Below are 20655 nucleotides of genomic sequence, written 5' to 3' on the forward strand. Positions count from 1 at the left end.
AGTATTAACGCTGATGTTAGTGTCATCGACGTAGAGGCAGAGCAGTGTGCAAAACAGCCACTGGCCCGATACCCCGTGACTAGTAAAAATCCAGTCGGGCCAGTAACTCTCCGCAGTCAATGGCCCATAGTCACATGGGGTCATTTTGTAAATATATCGATTTCTTCGACTTGTTAAGTTATGACACTTTTAAATCATGCAAGTCTGAAAAAAGTGTTCATTATATTAATGATGACTTATCTGAACATACACAAAATATTTTAGACTGGTGGTTTTGATTGCCTTGTGCCATTTTGTTATCTTTTGCATAGTTTTGACATTAAAATCTCGGGCTAGTGCATTATCTTGTGGGCTGGTAAGTTTCCAGCATAGCCAGCCCGCCTGGCTAGCAAAATTTAGAAATTATAAATAAATATTGTGTACACTGAAGCACGAAAATGTTTAATATCTCTTAGGCTGCGGCAACGATACTCATTTTAAACTTGGCACCAAAAATACACTGTCTCTGAAAAAATGTTTACTTCAAACAAATAGTCCTAAACACAGTATGTCAGATTCAAATTGTTGTGACACCGTCATTGTTTGCTTTGTGATATGAGCGACGCGAGGATAACCAGGTCACGTGCTGACGGAGGTCAAAGGGCACAGGGCAGGCACGATGAGGAAGGTAAATATGTAAATTATATGCGTGATATTATTCTAGAGGTAACGATTGTAGCGATGCCGATGTTGGCACGATATGTATGTACAGAGTGTTTGATATGACCTGCGTTATTAAGCTTTGATTCTTAAACTGTTTAACTCTAGCCAACGATCTGAACACACATGTGATATGCCAGTCATTATCGAAATGGACGGTCTGGATGATAATGCAGATACTTCCTGATGTTTTGATTGTTTATTCCATTGATCATATGGCGTGTGCCAAGACGCAAAAGATTCATTAACTATCACGAAATAAACCTGTGGAGTCCGCACACCCCTCTACAACGGACTGTCACGGCAAGATACCGGGTTCATTTTTCAGTAACTGATTAAGACTTCTAATATTATTAAAAAATATATTGTTTGTTCGTCTGATAGTGGCATGTCAATCAAATGCTATTAGCATTGCTTCACTGCCTCCATCATTGCCGAAAATTAATCTGTATCAGCTGTCGAAGTATTGGACGCTTTCTTTTGTGTTTCGACAGTCGTTTATATTTTAGAACTGAATGAGCATTTGGTTACACGATATATTCCAGTGAATGATTTGATTTAATTAAACTTTAACGGCGAATTGCTTTATTGTGCTGCATAGAGTGTGCGCAATCACGTGTATGTCACGGTTGTATGACGGCGACTCGGAATACGTTACCGTATTATCTCCAGTAGGGGTCCCGTATGTTGGGATTTCCGGGTAAAACTCTTCAGTTTGAAATGTCAGTCTGTGTGATTTTGATGAATGCATGTTTTTCAGTTACGACGCTCATGATTTCAATCACTGGTCGGGCAGGTTTAGGCTCGATCACAATAAACCGCTAGAATATTTGTTACTGCAATATTTCGGAACTCGACGTTAAACAATATTAAGCATTTCAAACAGAACTATGGACCATGTTGCACAAAGCATTAATCGGTCTGTGTTAAAATACGGGCATTACGATGGTATGTTCGCTCTGTTGAACATAGGTCTGGGTCTTATCAATTTACTGTTATATAACAGGACGGGTCTCATTTTAGATATAGGCATATTCAATACTTTATTACCTTAAAAGGCATTCGTTTTGTATCACAGAGCTTTAGAACAAGGACAAATGAATAACAGCTTAAATTATGAAACTACTAAAATCATAAAAGAGATAATATGTGCTTAAAAATAAAAATAAATAAATATTTTTTTTTTTAAATGGAATGGATAAGATGAATTTTTACAGCCTTTACTCCTTTTGCATTTGTGACGTTAAGGTTCAATCATATGTTAAAACACATATTTGTTAAATTGTAAAGAGGAGAATCCAATATTTGCAAAATATCAATGCCTTGTTTCCAAACCTTGCCTTTTCTGGAATATATAGAAGAAATACGGTACCCGTGATTTTGTACAACGTGACGAGTGGATTGCTGAAATAGTGAAATATAATAACATAGGTATGTCGCTGAATCAATATCAGATTTCGTTGGACATGATCACACGTATATATAATGATCTCACTAGCACGAGTTTCAAGTCCTATGACACACAGGACTATCTGAGCCTCCGTCTCAGGTCCATTACTTCATACCAGACCGGTCGTTTCGACCATCTCGCAGACCCTGTCTCAGAATATGAAAGACATCACTCATACCACACACTCCGGTCACATGACCGGTTTGTAATGGGCGTTTTGGTCTATGGCCATCTTCAAAGAGACTTCCTGCTCAACAAGCTCTTGCCCTATCATTGTCAATGTTGCCGTAAACGCTCTGACAACTGTTAAAGATACAAATTTATGCAGTTTCTCTTTTATTACCCATAATTCCTAGAGACCTTTTTTACGTTTTACAAATAGACAAATACGACTGATGAAGCAGTTGAAAGTCTTTTAGAGAAGGTTAATTCAGTTCGAGGCGTTTTCCTGGATAGAATTCATAAACTGAAGTTTTATTGTTCTTTCCCATTATTAGGTTTGAGAAAAACAAAATAATCGTATGTAAGCATCACACAAAATATTATGTATCAAACGACCTGGAATTTGTCACTGAATAATACCCCAAATAAGGTCAGTATGTATAAACACAAATTCCACCGACAGCTGTGACAATTATCATTAAAATTTCAATTGTTCAGTATCAGCAGCAAATTCCTGTTTTTTGCCCTGCCCCTGCATGTGTTTAGATTTGATAGTGATTCATCCACGCATGCTTATGTTACGATGGATATCGTATAATCGACTCTGCTTTAGGATTAGTTTAATGTTTATGGATCTGTTTTTGATAGTGTTTTATGTAAATGTATCTTACGTTTTACTTGAAGTCGCCCACAAACAGCTGCGACCTGTGCATAGTTGTTTTACTTTGAGTTGTGTGGAGGACGTGGTACTTGAGAAGACTGACATTCGACAGTTTGAATACACCCAGACTAAACACACGTGTCACTTCTTGTTAAAACAACCTGTGGAGATCCGGGTTAGAATTGGTCTTCAGCAACCCATGCTGCCCTTATAGGCGTCTAACAGGATCGGGTGGCAAGGCTCGCTGTCTTGGTTGCCATCGTATCCTAACTGCGTAGATCGATGATGATGATCTTACCATCGTATATCCTGGTTTCCCAAGCTTCTTGACCCGAGAAGATCCTGGTTGGAATTAATCTTCAGTGACCCATGCTTGACGTGAGAGATCACTAACAAGATCGGGTGGTCGGGGTCGCTAACTTGCTTTATGCCTGCTACTGTAACTCAATTACGTAGATCGATGCTGATGATTTCAATCACTGGATCTTCTGGTTCAGACTTGATTATTTACAGACTGTCTTAATTTCTTACATATGAAATACATGCATGGGTTAGTTTGGCACTAATAACAAACAAAACAAACAGCATGATACATAAATAACCACTTGCCTTTTTCAATGGTGTGACCCTTATCAAAGTGAAAATTAGAGAGGCTGTTACACTGCGTACTGTCGCCCGAGGTCAAATTACGTTACGTTTCTCGTTATTTTTATATGAATTCGAAACGCGTTTCCAAACCACGTGTTTCCGGTCTTACATCGTTACATTATGTCATACACTACTCTTCACCATTGAGACACGTTCTGTCATGGGAACACATGTGAATACCCATACTGATGTTTTGTTGTCACGTACACATTGCGGGAAGACATGACCGTAACGTTACCCTTGAAGATCCGGACAACGTCAAGATCTTTGTTAATAATATATGCTTGTCGTAAGGTGCGAGTCGCGAGATCGGGTGGTCCAACTCGCTGATTTGGTATTAACGCATGACATCGTATCCCAGTTATGTAGATCGATGATGATGTTGATCACTCGATTGTCTGGTCCAATCTTGATTATTTACGGACAGATGCCATATAGCTGGAATATTGCTGAGTGCGGCGTTAAATAACAAACAAGCAAACGAACAAACAAAGACTGTGACATACACATGCCCTCATGCAACCTAGGAACACGCCTGTACCCACATTACAGTCTTCTCTTTGGAAGACGCCTTTTGTCTTCTCAGCACACTGTTACGGTTACAAATTTGCCGTGACAGAAGGTGTAGGAAATCCCTGTGAACCAGCAAAACAAAACAAAGACACGTCTAAAACATTCAAATATTGTATTAATAAGCAAAGACAGCAAGTTATACAAAGTCACAAGTCAATTTCACAATACCGATTTCAAATACAATACAAATGAGACAAAATCTAAGGCAATGGATTACCAAATATATAGCAAACTCACCAAAGTCTTGATATGATAGTGAAACAGTTACGCAGAATGTAACAGAGCGAGCATTCCGGCAGCAGTTATGTAGATCAGGCGGTGACGGATATTGATGATGTATACTCCAGTAAATGTGTCCGTGTCCAACACTGCAACTAGCCTTTATATATACATTTAGTCATTTCTTGAAAGTACGAGCACATACGACCATCGCCACTAACGTGGACTGCTCTAGAATAATCTCCCGGAAGTCAACAAATAGAAAGCCAAAGGCCCATAACTCCAAAGTACTGCCTTAGAATCGTGTCGCTTAAATTATTCTCTGTAGGAAATGTTGTTATTAAATTAAAGCGAACATATACGTGCGATTTACAGGTAGTCTTCTTGGACACGCAGACACACGTGCACAACATGCACGCACACGTGTTTTCTGTCTTACAATGTAAACATCCTTCACGTCTGAGCGCGCCTGTAATTCACATCAACACATACCAATTCGATAAGAAAGAGATGTGTTTGAACTTGAGAGCATCGTCATCTCTTTATCTTTAACTGTGGCTGTCTGACAGATAGGGCCGACAGACACGTGCTCCTGTCCTTATGGAATACATTTAGGACAAACAACAGTACGACCAAGATGGGCGATATATCTCATGCTGCCCACGGTGAACCACCACATCATACTCTTTCAGCTACAAGCGAGACCGGTCAAAATAGAAACGGTAGTTTAGAAACAGAAGGACAAGTGAAACATTTAGATTCAGACACCACGGTGATATTGACTGTTAAGAAAACACTTGCTGTTTTTTCGGATACCGAAGTCGGGATAGAAAATGGCGGAATGTCCCACGTTGACCTTGAACGTGGAGCTCACGGCCCAAGTGAACAAACACATATTGCCCATGCTGATGTCGACGTCGTCAGACACGGTGAGTCAGCTGCTGAAGCTGTGGACGTAGCGGACGACAATGTCGTCACTATGCGAAAGAGAGGCGGAGTCCCGAATGGGGTAACACCAGCTGATGACGTAAGCAGACGTCGGGAACAAGATCAGGTATTGGACACAGTGACTATGTGGTCGTATGGATCGAAAATTCTGTGGAAATAATAGTTGAGTATTTTTCTAAAAGGAACACTAGTTAATCTGCTTTATTCTGTTTGTCTTACCCGTGAAGGTCTGGGGTAGAATATTGGCCTTCAGTAGCCCATGCTTGTCGTAAGAGGCGACTAACGGAGTGGGGTGGTCAGGCTCGCTGACTTGGTTGACACATGTCATCGTTTCCCAATTGCGCAGATCGATGCTCATGCTGTTGATCACGGGACTGTATGGTCCAGACTTGATTATTTACAGACACCCACCATACAGCTGGAATATTGCTGAGTGCGGCGTAAAACAAAACTCACTCTTTAATTCACATATTCAACAGTATTTGTCAAACAGAAAGTATATTTACGAAGTAGGACACACTTATTGAGCAGGGATTGTTTCGAAACAAAGGTGTTGAACAAAAAGCTAGATTTGGCTCTGAAAGAGTTCTGTGCTTGAAGGTGACAACCCTGCTGTGTTCCGGTTTCCTAATCCGCTTTGATACCGCGCATGCAACAATGTTATTGAGGAGGCCTTGAAATGTTTATCTGGCATTTTGAATGTTTGCATTACATCATTGGAGTCACTTTGTGTCTTTCAGCCGCGCAAAGTGTGATACATTAATAAAATATTTAACCTTTCATAAAACATCAAGGCTCGTTAGTATTCATTTTAGCAAATTTATTTTACTTTCAACAATATTAGTCTAATTTATGTCTACCAGCGGTGAACACAAATATCACTCACGAGGATGGTAAGCTATAATAGTGGCATGCAGGATGTCTGGATACATGAGGGAAAGAGTTCCTTCCGTTCCCCCATATTTATTTCTTCTGCAGATTAACAGGTATAACACTAAGTAGTTCAACTCTATATATTACACTTAATCTGGGGGCTTATAGTTATTTTTTGTGAGTCCCTTAGTAATTGTTGTGTTAGGTATTGTTGAAAATTGTCAAATATATCAATGATTAAATATTATTTGAGATGGGGGAACGGGAGGGAACTCTTACCAAGCTAAGATACACATGTTAGGTACCTTAACTGGTGTTTGGGGTGGGGAGGGTCTGTACCTATATACTTGCATGTGCGTGCATTCAATGTACCAAAGTCGGAAAAGCACGAGATACACGTGTAAAAGGTTCGCGGGACATAGCCCACGTTCATCACGGACCGACTCACACATTGCGAAAATGTCCTCAAAACAATGGCGTCAGAGCAACAGGTGCTTATAAATCTTAAATACTTTAAAATATGTTAGACCCGTCAATTTCTGGTACCTCATCGTTGAAATTGTCTTATTTGCCCGATCTACCACAATACACTGTGTCCAAGGAACGGGCACTTATGCGACCGTCGTGTTTTTGGTGAGGAATGCAAAGTTAATTTTACCCTCGCTGGATTGCTGATACCCTGCTAAACAATGATTTTCCAGAAACAATATGCTGACTCCGAGCCGACCAGTCCATATTTACCCCTATTTACCGTGCACCAGGCACGGCAACAACAAGTGCCGTCTTTAAACATCTGTTTGTATGAGAAGAGAACAACGACCCATCGCTTCACGGGCACATGTTTATGTGGAGACCTTTTCGCTAAAATGTTAATCTAAATACTACAAACCTACACTTAAACAATCAGGACGATTCACCGAGAACTGTTCTCTCAAACGTTTCTACATTGTGTTATCATGCTACCTAAATAACTCAATGGTTAAACAGTTTCCTTTTTACAATGAATACGTTTCTGTGTAGACACTAATACCGTTATCAAACGATTGATGTAGATCATCATATTTCAAAGTGCAGATTTTACTGTTTGATAACTCGTTGGAGTCTGGGTCAGAATGGCTCTCACATACTCCCAGTGTGGCTGGCACGTGATTGCTGATTGTGTTTCTCCGTAATCTAATTTGAAACGTTGCTCATTGTTTCAACCACTGGTTGAAATGGAATGATGTTACTGGCAGCTGTGATGTTGCTTGAGTGGTGATGATTGCGGCGTGAAACAAAAGCAACTCTCTCACCCTTATGTTGCAGTATCTGAAGATCCGAGAAGATTATGAGGAAGAGGAGCCGTTGGGGACATTACGCAAGATCTGCTTCGCCGTTGGTGGTGCTCCCTACCAGATCTGCTCCACCATCATCGGCTTCTACCTCAACATCTTCCTCCTGGAAGTGGCACAGGTAAGTTCAGGTTATGGTCATATTTCTATTTTGTATACTCCCCATGGAGCTGATAAATATATACGTTTCATAGACCCGGGTCACAGAAATGAGTCGCCATGGTTACATGTTCTAGAAAGGAGTAAAGCCGGTTTGATTGTGCGAAGGGCGACAGGGTAGGTTAAAGTTCAAAGCGTCCGCTCGTCGCGCCGTAGGTTCGATTCCTCACATGTACAGTGTTTGAAGCCAAATTCTGATGTCCCCCGGTCGTAATCATGCTGGAATATTGCTAAAAGCAGTATAAATCAATATTCATTCACTGAAATGCCATGCCGCCGTTTTTAATATATTCCCACCCGATTTTATGATGTAAAATCAAATGGTCCCTCGTGTATACTAAATATCACCAAAGCCTTGTGTAAATTCAGAATCAGCAATGACACATATCTGCATTCTTTATGAAACCAGCCTGTGAAGTTCCTGGGTAGATTAGGTCTTCAGCAACCTATGCTTGCCACGAAAGGCGATTATGCTTGTCGTAAGAGGCGGCTCAGAGGCCTTACAGCTGGAATATTGCGGTGCGGTGGAGTGCCGTGTAAAACCAAACTCACTCACACACTCACTTTATGAAACCCCGTGATTGTGTCCTCAAAAGTTTGCTTCACATTTTGGCGGGTGATAGGTTAGCCCAATGGTTGAAACGTTTGCCCATAACGCCGAATACCCGAGTTCGAATCTACACGGGTACAATCTGTGAAGCCCATTTCTGGTATCCCTAGTCGTGATATTGCTGGAATGTTGCTAAATCGGTGTGAACACTCACTTACTCACTCACTCATAATTTTGTTGACAGATCCCGCCCCAGTACATCTCCATCGTCCTGTTCGGAGGCAAGGCTTGGGACGCCATCACTGACCCCATGTGTGGCTATCTGGTCAACAGAACGGAGACCCGATTCGGCAAGATGCGACCATGGTGCGGTTTCATAAGCGACGTCAGTGTCTGAACGAGTTCTTCATTTTAGGCCTCCGTGTTTAATACCTAAGTATTGACCCAAATTGTTGTGTGTGGTCTTGTGCATAGAGCGCTTGCCACAAATCAGTTGCACGGTTAAGGAACGTTGGTCATGGAGAACCCTTGGGTGGGTGACTGAGTTTTGCAGCTTGGTACCTGAGAGTCTCTCGGACCTTTATTCTGACCCACGTAACACAACTGGTGTCACCTTCATCAAATGGGTTCCTACAAAACTGAATCTGTCCATCCAGCAGAAAATGGGTACCCGGTGGGATAACTCGCATGACTATTAACCTTCTAGCTCTACATGGAAACAGAGGTATCACAGTGTGTCAGCCTGGTTTAGGAGAAGCCCAAAGCCCAAAGAGGGTATCCTCTACTTGATCATGTCAAACAATCCATTGATTAACATCAAGAGTATCGTGTTATGGGATGCAATGACATAATTCTGTCAACTAAGTGAGCAGGCCAGAACATTCGATCTCTTAAGTCAGGCGGAAGAACACTATAACCTGGATGTTCACCAGAGCACTGACGTGATGGATTTCTTTAACAATTTTACCCCTTTCAATAAAAATACATGAGTATGAGTAATGAAAAATAATAACATATGATGAAAAGGTTCTGGCACATCTAAGGGAGGCAACTATGGACCGAGAATGATTGCCTTAGATGACCTGACGACATGCTCTTTAATGTGATAAGATCATGACTATAAAGGAGTTTTAGGCGACTGTTCGATAACACTATAAAAGAGTACTCTGAAATGTTAATTTCTCAACATGAAAAACTGTGCGGGTCCATCATCCTTTTAACTGACATTGTGGTTCCTCTTCAGGATCATCCTGTCTGCCCCCTTCGCCTGTGTCAGCTACTTCTTCCTGTGGTACGTTCCGGATCTGTCAGACGAGGGCAAGCTGGCCTACTACTTGGTCATGTTCTGTACATTTGAAGGGCTGCTCTCGGTATGTGAAAATGTGCCATGTAATCCCTTAATCCCGACATTAGAGCTTCTTTAAAAAAATAGTCCGGCATAACAAGTGTCCGGATAAACGAATCCTATGTAGACAATTTCAACCGTACTTTCCAGGAACCAGATGGTTCTGGACGCTGAAATTGTTTCAGTACATCTCTGGTCGTTTTGGTTGATGACTATTTCCAAGTTTCCGGACTTCCATAAATAATCGACTCTGAACCGGACAAGCTAGTGATTGATATAATGAGCATCGAGCTACGTAATCGGGATAAGCTACATATGTAAATAATCGACTCTGAGTCGGACAAACTAGTGACTGATATCATGTGCATCGACAATCTTAGGATTGTGGGTAAGCTCGATGATGGTAAAACCTGACTATTCCATTATCACGAATAAGGAAACAATTGTTGCCAACCGTGATTCGAACCCGGGTTTCTGACAAGATTGATGGACATGTCTCCAAGACGACTGGAACAGCTGAATTAATTTACCGTTTAATTCTGTTGCATTCTGTTTTCTGACAACGCATGCGTCGTTGTAGGGTCTGCACGTGCCGTACACCGCCCTCACTATGTACATCAGCAACAAGCAGAAGGAGAGGGACTCCGCTACGGCCTACCGTAAGTGAGACGTTGTTGCCCCCAACTTAGTATGATCTCAGTTGTGTATCTTTGAACTAAGTCTAACCTATGTGTGAACTCAGTTGTATGTTTGTCTGAACTCAGTTGTATCTTTGTCTGATTTCTTTTCTTAACTCAGTTATATACTTATCTTAATCCAAGCTTAAGCTTTGCCTAAACTCAGTTATATACTTTTGTGTTTAACTCGGTTATATTCTTGTCTTAACCCCAGCTTAACCTTTGTCTGAACTCAAATCAACCTTTATATTCATCTAAACGGTTGTCTTAGCTCAATGTCGTTTTAGCTCAGCTATACCCTTGTCTAAACTAAGCTAACTAACATTGCGGAGTGCGGCGTAAAATTATACTCACTCACTCACCCAACTGTGACCCCAAATTCGTCACATGTCCAAGGTAGCCGTCTTTCAGGAACACTTCTCAGTTCTATCTTCTGTACCAGGAATGGTGTTGGAGGCAGTTGGAGTTCTCGGTGGTGCCATCGTCCAAGGCAAACTAATAGAGAAATACCGTACTGTCGGCACATGTGATGACGCTGACGCCACCTCGTCACCAACACAACTCGACAACCAGGTAGGTCAGACCAACCTGAGCTGGTGCCTTATTCCGTTTAATTCCTACGATGATTTGTAGTTTTTAGCTACTATCCTGATTCGAAACTACGGAATACTTAACCAGTTATTTCAAGATGGTGGACCTGTAAGGTAAACTTTTCATATCTGGGTTTAACGCCGCTTTTTTCAGTCATATCACGTAAGCTTGTTCCTTTGACGAAAACCCAAAGCTATTCACGTACGAGGCAACCTCAGTGCAGAAGTGATCGTAAGTCCCATACCCCATTACAGACTTACGACAGTCGTAGCGCTAAGTTGACTTTGTACACTGGCACTGATGCTTTCTTCTAGCACTTGAGGCAGCGGGGTAGCATAGTGGTCAAAGCTTTTGCTTGTCATGGCTGTCCTGCTGACACCTGCAGGCTTTAGAGAATCTACAGATAAAATAACAACCGACACTGGGCCGGCGTTTATTTCGAACGCTGCCAAAAATCTCACTATTGCCGCGGATAACTCCTGTGAGGCGATTGAAGGTTACTGGTCACAAGACATCCCACTGGGTACCAAGTTTCAGTGCACAGTTTTACACTGCTTCAACAAAGTCAATATTGTTGTTGTTGTTGTTGTTGTTGTTGTTGTTGTTGTACCCATTTTCAGCTGGATGAACAGCTCTGGCAAGTTGTCAGTGGTCATGTTGCTTTCGTTACCTAATTCCTATTACTGAAATAAAACACAGGTATATAAACACCACTGCCCATGTGGTAAGAGAGTCCGTGTGTCACCCCTGACGTCCGTGTCCAAAGTGCCAAATTTGTACATTGTGCGAAATTCATACTGTGTGGTCACTGCTGTCATTTGAATGAAGCTAATTGCGGCTCAAAACAGGACTTTGTCCCTCATGAGATCTCTTGTCTGTAGAAATGGTCTTACATGGTTGGAGCCGGCTTCGTCGTCGCCGTCTACATCGTCTGCGCCTTCATCGTCTTCATTGGTGTCAAGGAGAAGAAAAAAGGTAAGGACTGGACCACTATTTGGAAACTGTCATGTATGGATCTTATAGGCATGATGAGTTTGTCATTTGTTTGTTTGTTTGTTTTGCTTGTATAACGCCGCGCTGATCCATGGTCACGCTATGATTGTCTTGGGTGGGTGACCGAGTTTGGCAGCTTGGTACCTGAGAGTCTCTCGGACCTTTATTCTGACCCACAACTGAGCACACGTAACACAACTGGTGTCACCTTGGGCAAGTGGGTTCCTACAAAACTGGATCTGTCCATCCAGCAGAAAATGGGTACCTGGTGGGATAACTCGCATGACTATTGTGTTATGTTGACTCTATGATATTATTGTTGGTTTATCGTATAACTCAACAGTCAGAAATATTCCAGCTGTACGTAATCAAGTCTGGACACGACAAACCAGAGGTCCACAGCATGAGCACCGATCTACTCCACTGGGATACGATGAAATGTGTCAATCACGTCAGCGAGTCTTAACATTCAATCCCGACAGTTGTCTCTTACAACAAGCATGGGTTACTGAATCCCAATTCTAACCAAGATCTTCGAGGGTAGAAAGTAGGATGTGTTATAATGAAACCTTAAAAACAAATGTGTTAAAGTGAAACATTGTTCCCGTTGGTAATCTACAAACGTGTGATGATCCATGTGGTATTTCCAGTTTAAAGCGTTGACTACGTGTATATTTTGTTGTATATCTCTCTCTCCCTCCCTCCCTCCCCCCTCTCTATCTCTCTCTCTCTCTCTCTCTCTCTCTCTCTCTCTCTGTCTACGTGTACTCATATGTTTATCTTGACCTGTTAGTGTGTTTGGTAGCACGTGTCATATTGTCATATGCTTAACAGTAAAAGAAACGCAATTTCCGAAAAAAATGAACTCGCATTAAAGCCATCGTTTATGTTCATGTCTTCCATTAAGAAACTTGACAAAAAGACAGAGTTTAGTTTCTTTTGCTGTTCAGTAAATGTGGGTTCTTCCAGGGGTGGCTGACGGGAACGACCATGTCGGGTTCTTCCGGGGTCTGAAGCTGGTCTTCAGTTATGGCCCCTATGTCAAGGCTGCCATGACCTTCCTGTTTCTTTCTATGACGATATCAGTAAGTTACATGTGTTCCATTACTCGGATATGTCACAAAGTAGAGGCAGTGAGTAAATATACTTCTCAAAAACGAGTTTAACTGAAATTCATCCTATGCTGATTGATTACTATGCCTAAAATCTTCATTGTGTATTGGATAACGTTAAATAAATACATTGTAGTTAGTCGGTTTGTTGTTTAACACACCATCCAGCAATATTACATTTATCTGACGGCGGTCTGTAAGAAAATCGAGTCTTGATCAGACAATCCAGTGATCAACATTATGAGCATCGAACTACTCAATGGTGAACCGATGACATGTCAATCGCCTCTTACGACAAGCGTGGATTATTGGCGACCAATGCTCACCCGCATAATCACTGGTAAATTACATATGTATATAGTACAATAAGAGTGATTGTACACAGTGTAACAAGCTGAACCGTTGTATAATTCTGTCATGTTGTATTTATTAGATAGTGCAGGGGAACCTTGCGCTCTACTGCACCCACTCTTTGGACATGGGGTCAGAGTTCTCGAATTTCATCCTTGTCCTGCTGGTAGGTATTCGTTGTCACAACGACATGTACCCTGCTTCAACCATTTGCGAACTACTTATGTTTCATATAGGCAGTTTTGATGTCATAGGTATGATGTCGATATATCGATCATGTAAAACTTTCGATGACCGTTTTGTCACAAAACACTGATATGAGAAAGCGTCAAATTGTTCATTTTGACACATCTCTTGTCATTGCAGCTAGTATCTATATTTTCAATGCCATTATGGCAGTTGGTGTTGACTCGCTACGGCAAGAAGACAGCGTACGCATCTGGCATGATCGTAAGTCTTGCGTAAGGCACATCTACTTTGTTTAATAGTCACGCGAATCAGCTGTCCATTTAAGTGAGAGTGAGTTTAGTTTTACGTCGCACTGAACAATATTCCAGCTATATGGCGGCGGTCTGTTAATAATCGAGTCTGGACCAGACAATCCAGTGATCAACAACATGAGCATCGTTCTGCGCAATTGGGAACCGATGACATGTGTCAACCAAGTCAGCGAGCCTGATCACCCGATCCCGTTACTCGCCTCTTACGAGCATAGTCGCCTTTTATGGTAAACATGGGTTGCTGAGGGCCTATTCTACCCCGGGACCTTCACGGCTCGCTGTCCATTTAAGGGTGCGATGATTCCCTACGTGGGTACAATGTGTGAATGCCATTTCGGGTGCCCCCCACTGTGATGTTGCTGGAATAAGCTGAAAGCGGCGTAAAACTATTCTCACTCACCCACTCACTCATTCTCCTTCCATACTGATGCCCATGTGGAATCTACAGATAATAATGTTCCTCAGTTCACTTAGCACTGAATGGGCACCCAGTAGGATAACATCGTAATGTCGCTTTTAAGATTTAGCGCAACACAGACGACTTGCGTGGTATACTCCCCAGGATGTAGAGAATGAAAATCCATTGCACAGTGATTTAGCGGTCGGTGTAATACTGTTAGCGTTCTCAACATGAATCTTGGATAAGTGGGGTTAGGCGGGATATACGTTATTACTTTTATCGTCATCATCATCATCATCATCATCATCATGAACCAACACAGAGTGTGCCGATTGTGAAAGCACGTGTCCCTATGTTTCAGATATTCATTCCTGTGCTGATTGGCCAGTTGTATCTACCGAAACACAATCAGTATCTGTACTACACAACTGTAGCTTTTGCCGGTCTCAGTGTGTCAGTATCATTGTTGCTGCCGTGGTGAGTTGCCCTGTGTGTCATTGTGTCTACCTTGGTGAGTTGCCCTATGTGTCATTGTGTCTACCTTGGTGAGTTGCCCTGTGTGTCATTGTGTCTACCTTGGTGAGTTGCCCTATGTGTCATTGTGTCTGCCTTGGTGAGTTGCCCTATGTGTCATTGTGTCTACCTTGGTGGGTTGCCCTATGTGCCATTGTGTCTACCTTGGTGAGTTGTCCTGTGTGTGATAGTGTCTACCTTGGTGAGTTGCCCTATGTGTCATTGTGTCTACCTTGGTGAGCTGCCCTATGTGCCATTGTGGCTACCTTGGTGAATTGCCCTGTACCATTGTGTCTACCTTGGTGAGTTGCCATATGTGTCATTGTGTCTACCTTGGTGAGTTGCCATATGTGTCATTGTGTCTACCTTGGTGAGTTGCCATATGTGCCATTGTGTCTACCTAGGTGATTTGCCCTGTGTGTCAGACGTTTTACCTTGATGAGTTGTCCTATTGCCATCGCTACTTTTTCTGGCTTGGTGGGTTGTCATATGTGTGATAGTTTCTGACTTGGTGAGTTGTCAGCTGTTTCTTGTTTCTACCTTCATGCGCTGCTCTATTACCATCTATACTATTTCTACATATTTGTCATCGTTTCTACTGCAACCATCGCGAATTTGTATCTATCAGTGTTGTTATAGTGGTGAGTTTGACTTTGTGTTATTCCAAGCCTGTAGTGTTGACGGTTGTAACCGAGCCATTGTCATCACGTAGCCACCGGTCAATGTCGCTACCTTGGGGACCGGGCAAACCCTCCCCTACACAGGCGACAACTGACGTAATTCACATTGAACTAATTCACTAGAATAGCTAAATCCCATTGTGGCAGTTGGTGTTGACTCGCTACGGAAAGAAGACAGCGTTCGCATCTGGCATGATCGTAAGTCTTACGTACAGCACGTCTACTTTGTTTAATAGTCACGTGAATCAGCTGTCCATTTACGGGTGCGATGGATATCGTGATGGTTAGAGCGTTCGTTCGTCAAGCCAAACACTGGATTTGATTCCATTGCCATGAATTGACGGTACTTAATTGTCCTTCTGTTGCAGGTCCGTGCTACCAGACATTCTTGATATGTTCATGCTGGAGAGGAAGACGAGGAAGGATGCTCTCTTCTACTCATTCTATGTCTTTTTCAACAAGTTTTCTAGCGGGATGGGGTTGGCCATATCCCAACTTGCTCTACAGTGAGTGTTTTAACGTTGAAGTGAGCGAGCAATATTCCAGCAATATCGCGGAAATGGCTTTCCCATATTGTAGCCATCTGGAGAATCGAACCCGGATCGTGACGGGCGACCGGACGCATTAAGCATTAGGCAACCCTCACCGCCCCCTTAACGTCAAAGGGGACAATTAGGAGATAAACCTAATGTGTTTGAAAATCAGAGATATGCTGTACTGAATTGATGGCGTCTAAATTTCAATTCGAACCGAACGTGTAGCATGCGGTTTCAATTGGAATATTCAGTCGCCATCAATTGACAATGCAAGTTAGTTGATGGCGGACAACCCCACTTAATATAAATTACGATGAATTCGGGTTTGATGACGTAAAACCCGCGTGTCTTGCGAGGATTAAACATGTAAAAAATAATTTGAGATGACCCGCGACTCAAGTGGTTCACAATACAATGTATCACGATGTATTGTACTATGAGGCATTTTGAGTCGGGGGTCATCTCAAATGGTGTGTTAAAAACTGAAGGTGTTTTCGTGACGGTGCCACCTGTGAATAATTACCGTTCTCAATTTCAGATTCGGCGGTTACAAAACTGGAGTCTGTAATCAACCGGAATCGGTTGACTTGACACTACGCATGCTCGTTGTGCCCGGCCCTGTGGTGTGCGTGATAATTGCTCTCCTGTTTCTATGGAGCTACCCAATTGACGAGGCCAAACGCAGGCAAATCAAAAAAGATGTACACGAAATTATGTAAGTCGTGACGCATTTTTGCATTGTGGTGGTTGTCAGTCTTTGTTGGTGCACAAGTGATATGATGGCACAGTTTTGCAGGATACAGTGATAGCATGACGTATCATCACAGACAGAGTGATGCAAGATGCGGCGATAGCGTGACAGGGTGATGGAGTGATAGCATGACTATTGTTGGAGACAGTGATAGCATGACGTATTGTTGCAGGCAGAGTGATAGCATGACGTATTGTTGCAGGCAGAGTGATAGCATGACATATTGTTGCCGGCAGTGATAGCATGCTTGACGCAATGTTGCAGGCAGTGATAGCATAACGTATTGTTGCAGGCAGTGATAGTATGACGTATTGTTGCAGACAGTGATAGCATGACGTATTGTTGCAGACAGTGATAGCATGACGTATTGTTGCAGACAGTGATAGCATGACGTATTGTTGCAGGTAGAGTGATAGCATGACGTATTGTTGCAGACAGTGATAGCATGACGTATTGTTGCAGGCAGGGTGATAGCATGACGTATTGTCGCAGGCAGAGTGATAGCATGACGTATTGTTGCAGGCAGGGTGATAGCATGACGTATTGTTGCCGGCAGAGTGATAGCATGACGTATTGTGGCCGGCTGTGATAGCATGACGTATTGTTGCAGACAGTGATAGTATGATGTTTTGTTGCCGGCAGTGATAGCATGACGTATTGTTGCAGGCAGAGTGATAGCATGACGCATTGTTGCAGACAGTGATAGTATGACGTATTGTTGCAGGCAGGGTGATAGCATGACGTATTCTTGCAGGCAGAGTGATAGCATGACGTATTGTTGCAGACAGTGATAGCATGACGTATTGTTGCAGGCAGAGTGATAGTATGACGTATTGTGGCCGGCATGGATAGCATGACGTATTGTTGCCGGCAGCGATAGCATGACGTATTGTTGCCGGCAGCGATAGCATGACGCATTGTTGCAGGCAATGATAGCATGACGTATTGTTGCAGACAGTGATAGTATGCTTGACGTATTGTTGCATACAGTGCTAGCATGACGTATTGTTGATGGCAGTGATAGCATGACGTATTGTTGCCGGCAGTGATAGCATGCTTGACGTATTGTTGCAGGCAGTGATATTATGCTTGACGTATTGTTGCCGGCAGTAATAGCATGCTTGACGTATTGTTGCAGACAATGATAGTATGACGTATTGTTGCCGGCAGTGATAGCATGACGTATTGTTGCCGGCAGCGATAACATGACGTATTGTTGCCGGCAGCGTTATCATGACGTATTGTTGCCAGCAGTGATAGCATGACGCATTGTTGCAGACAGTGATAGGATGATGTATTGTTGCCGGCAGTGATAGCATGACGTATTGTTGCCGGCAGCGATAGCATGACGTATTGTTGCCGGCAGCGTTATCATGACGTATTGTTGCCGGCAGTGATAGTATGCTTGACGTATTGTTGCAGACAGTGATAGCATGACGTATTGTTGATGGCAGTGATAGTATGACGTATTGTTGCCGGCTGTGATAGCATGACGTATTGTTGCCGGCAGCGATAACATGACGTATTGTTGCCGGCAGCGTTATCATGACGTATTGTTGCCAGCAGTGATAGCATGACGCATTGTTGCAGACAGTGATAGGATGATGTATTGTTGCCGGCAGTGATAGCATGACGTATTGTTGCCGGCAGCGATAGCATGACGTATTGTTGCCGGCAGCGTTATCATGACGTATTGTTGCCGGCAGTGATAGTATGCTTGACGTATTGTTGCAGACAGTGATAGCATGACGTATTGTTGATGGCAGTGATAGTATGACGTATTGTTGCCGGCTGTGATAGCATGCTTGGCGTATTGTTGCAGACAGTGATAGTATGACGTATTGTTGCCGGCAGCGATAGCATAACGTATTGTTGCCGGCAGCGATAGCATGACGCATTGTTGCCGGCAGTGATAGCATGATGCATTGTTGCAGGCAGTGATAACATGACGTATTGTTGCCGGCCGCGATAGCATGACGTATTGTTGCCGGCAGTGATAGCATGACGTATTGTTGCCGGCATGGATAGCATGCTTGACTTATTGTTGCAGACAGTGATAGTATGACGTATTGTTGCCGGCAGCGATAGGATGACGTATTGTTGCTGGCAGTGATAGCATGACGTATTGTTGCCGGCATGGATAGCATGCTTGAGTTATTGTTGCAGGTAGTGATAGTATGACGTATTGTTGCCGGCAGCGATAGGATGACGTATTGTTGCCGGCAGCGATAGGATGACGTATTGTTGCCGGCAGTGATAGCATGACGTATTGTTGCCGGCATGGATAGCATATTTGACTTATTGTTGCAGACAGTGATAGCATGACTTATTGTTGCAGGCAGTGATAGCATGACGTATTGTTGCCGGCATGGATAGCATACTTGACTTATTGTTGCAGGCAGTGATAGCATGACTTATTGTTGCAGGCAGTGATAGCATGACGTATTGTTGCCGGCATGGATAGCATGCTTGACGTATTGTTGCCGGCAGTGATAGTATGTTTGACGTACTGTTGCAGGACAGGAGCGACTAAGACGACATCCCGGGAAAACTACGAACAGAGCATCTCCTACGAGAGTATACGAGTCACTTCTAGCACGGAATTCTGACCACTCGCTTACAGGATCACCCAGTGGAGAAGTCACCACTACGGGCATCTCGTTACTCGTACATACCATCATCACTGCCATACAGACCAAATAAGATCACAAAGATGTTCGCTAAAACACTTTACGTTCACTCACAAGTCGTAGTGCATTAAACATCGTTATAAACATTTGACATGTTCAACATCATGACACAGATACGCACTACATAAATGATAATGAATTTTATATATGACACAAACGCGGTATAGGAAACAACACAAACACTTCATATACTTAACACCATGACTCTTAGACACATGATGTGTCCCACCACATGTGAGTCAATGGTGTTTAGATGGGTATCAAAACGGTGTTGTGACCATCACGTGTTTCGGGTTTTGTACTCTCGAGCTCTTGGCCAGGGACACATGCAATATCGCGGGACTTGTGATATCTTTATCGAGCAACGAGTGCTGGGCACTCCTTGATCCCACGCCAAGTGTACTGAATGTCCATCTATCATGATAAAAATATCATTACAGAATGGAGGTTCAATCCACTTGATAATCGATGATGAATTCATACTCTTTTTGTGTATCCTTGTGAAGCCATGATGTTATTAAATATAATATTTTTCTAATGTTTTGATACGTTTTGTTCTGCATTATCACACATAGGGGCATGTGAGTGTCACGTGATCGAGAGTAATAATTTCTGTATTTCCCAATTTATTCATTACATTTGTGCAGTAAACACTGTAAGCAAGTGTGAGTGCACACTTCATTGACGTCACGTGCAGTTGTTTAATGACGTCACAGTCGACGAAACGCAGAAACAATGGTTGCTCGGCAAAAATTATAAACACGTGCTCATAAGATACATACGGTTTCACTGTATGTTTAATAACTGTGTTACACACTGACGTATTAATGAACAACTCAGAATTCATTCGTGGCCAACACACGGGGGCCACCCGGTTGCGTTTGCAGTACTCGGAATACATAATGATAATTCATATCACGACGTGACCATTCGAGTACCAGACATTTTCCTCTATTACAAACGAGAGCAGTCCTGTGTGAAGACGGTGGCTTGATGTGGGGGAAAAAATAGACCGTTACTCTGTATCCTTCAAATTTACACAAGCGCAAATAGGACATGTCGAAATAACTCACTTCGGTCTAACTGGACATTCTGTGGAATGCGTAAGCCTTTTAGAGGATATTCAGAAAAACATGTTTACTCGTAAAATCGTGCTAAACTTAGAAACAATGCGAAAAGCTGCTGAAAAGAATAGATCAGACTATAGATGGCAATTAGGTAGCTCAGCCAGGTATGACGACGA

At 42.7% G+C, this 20655-nt stretch overlaps 1 protein-coding gene across 3 annotated transcripts; it reads left to right on the plus strand.

Moving 5' to 3' along the window:
* The first annotated feature begins 621 nt into the window (after positions 1–621).
* On the plus strand, positions 622–19950 carry LOC137290438 (sodium-dependent lysophosphatidylcholine symporter 1-B-like). Of its 3 annotated transcripts, none has more exons than XM_067821371.1 (14): positions 622–667; positions 7539–7685; positions 8518–8639; positions 9517–9643; positions 10199–10277; positions 10738–10868; positions 11768–11861; positions 12849–12964; positions 13425–13508; positions 13709–13792; positions 14604–14719; positions 15804–15941; positions 16510–16686; positions 19241–19950. In XM_067821371.1, the coding sequence occupies exons 1-14, from the start codon at positions 659–661 to the stop codon at positions 19329–19331; spliced, it is 1515 nt and encodes a 504-aa protein (XP_067677472.1). In that variant the 5' UTR covers positions 622–658; the 3' UTR covers positions 19332–19950. The 3 variants fall into 3 exon arrangements, with proteins under 3 accessions (XP_067677472.1, XP_067677470.1, XP_067677471.1); XM_067821369.1 differs by lacking the exon at positions 622–667 and adding an exon at positions 4836–5466; XM_067821370.1 differs by lacking the exon at positions 622–667 and adding an exon at positions 6670–6724.
* Positions 19951–20655: the final 705 nt, after the last annotated feature.

This window comes from Haliotis asinina, chromosome 7 (genome assembly GCF_037392515.1).
Source record: "Haliotis asinina isolate JCU_RB_2024 chromosome 7, JCU_Hal_asi_v2, whole genome shotgun sequence".
Taxonomy (NCBI): domain Eukaryota; kingdom Metazoa; phylum Mollusca; class Gastropoda; order Lepetellida; family Haliotidae; genus Haliotis; species Haliotis asinina.

What these genes read in the sequence shown, in the direction of transcription:
- LOC137290438 (XM_067821369.1), top strand. Translation starts at nt 5,050, where the DNA reads ATGGGCGATATATCTCATGCTGCCCACGGTGAACCACCACATCATACT. An exon ending in ATTTCATCCTTGTCCTGCTG is followed by an intron (nt 13,509 to 13,708) that starts GTAGGTATTCGT and finishes TTGTCATTGCAG; the next exon opens with CTAGTATCTATATTTTCAAT. An exon ending in GTATCATTGTTGCTGCCGTG is followed by an intron (nt 14,720 to 15,803) that starts GTGAGTTGCCCT and finishes CTTCTGTTGCAG; the next exon opens with GTCCGTGCTACCAGACATTC.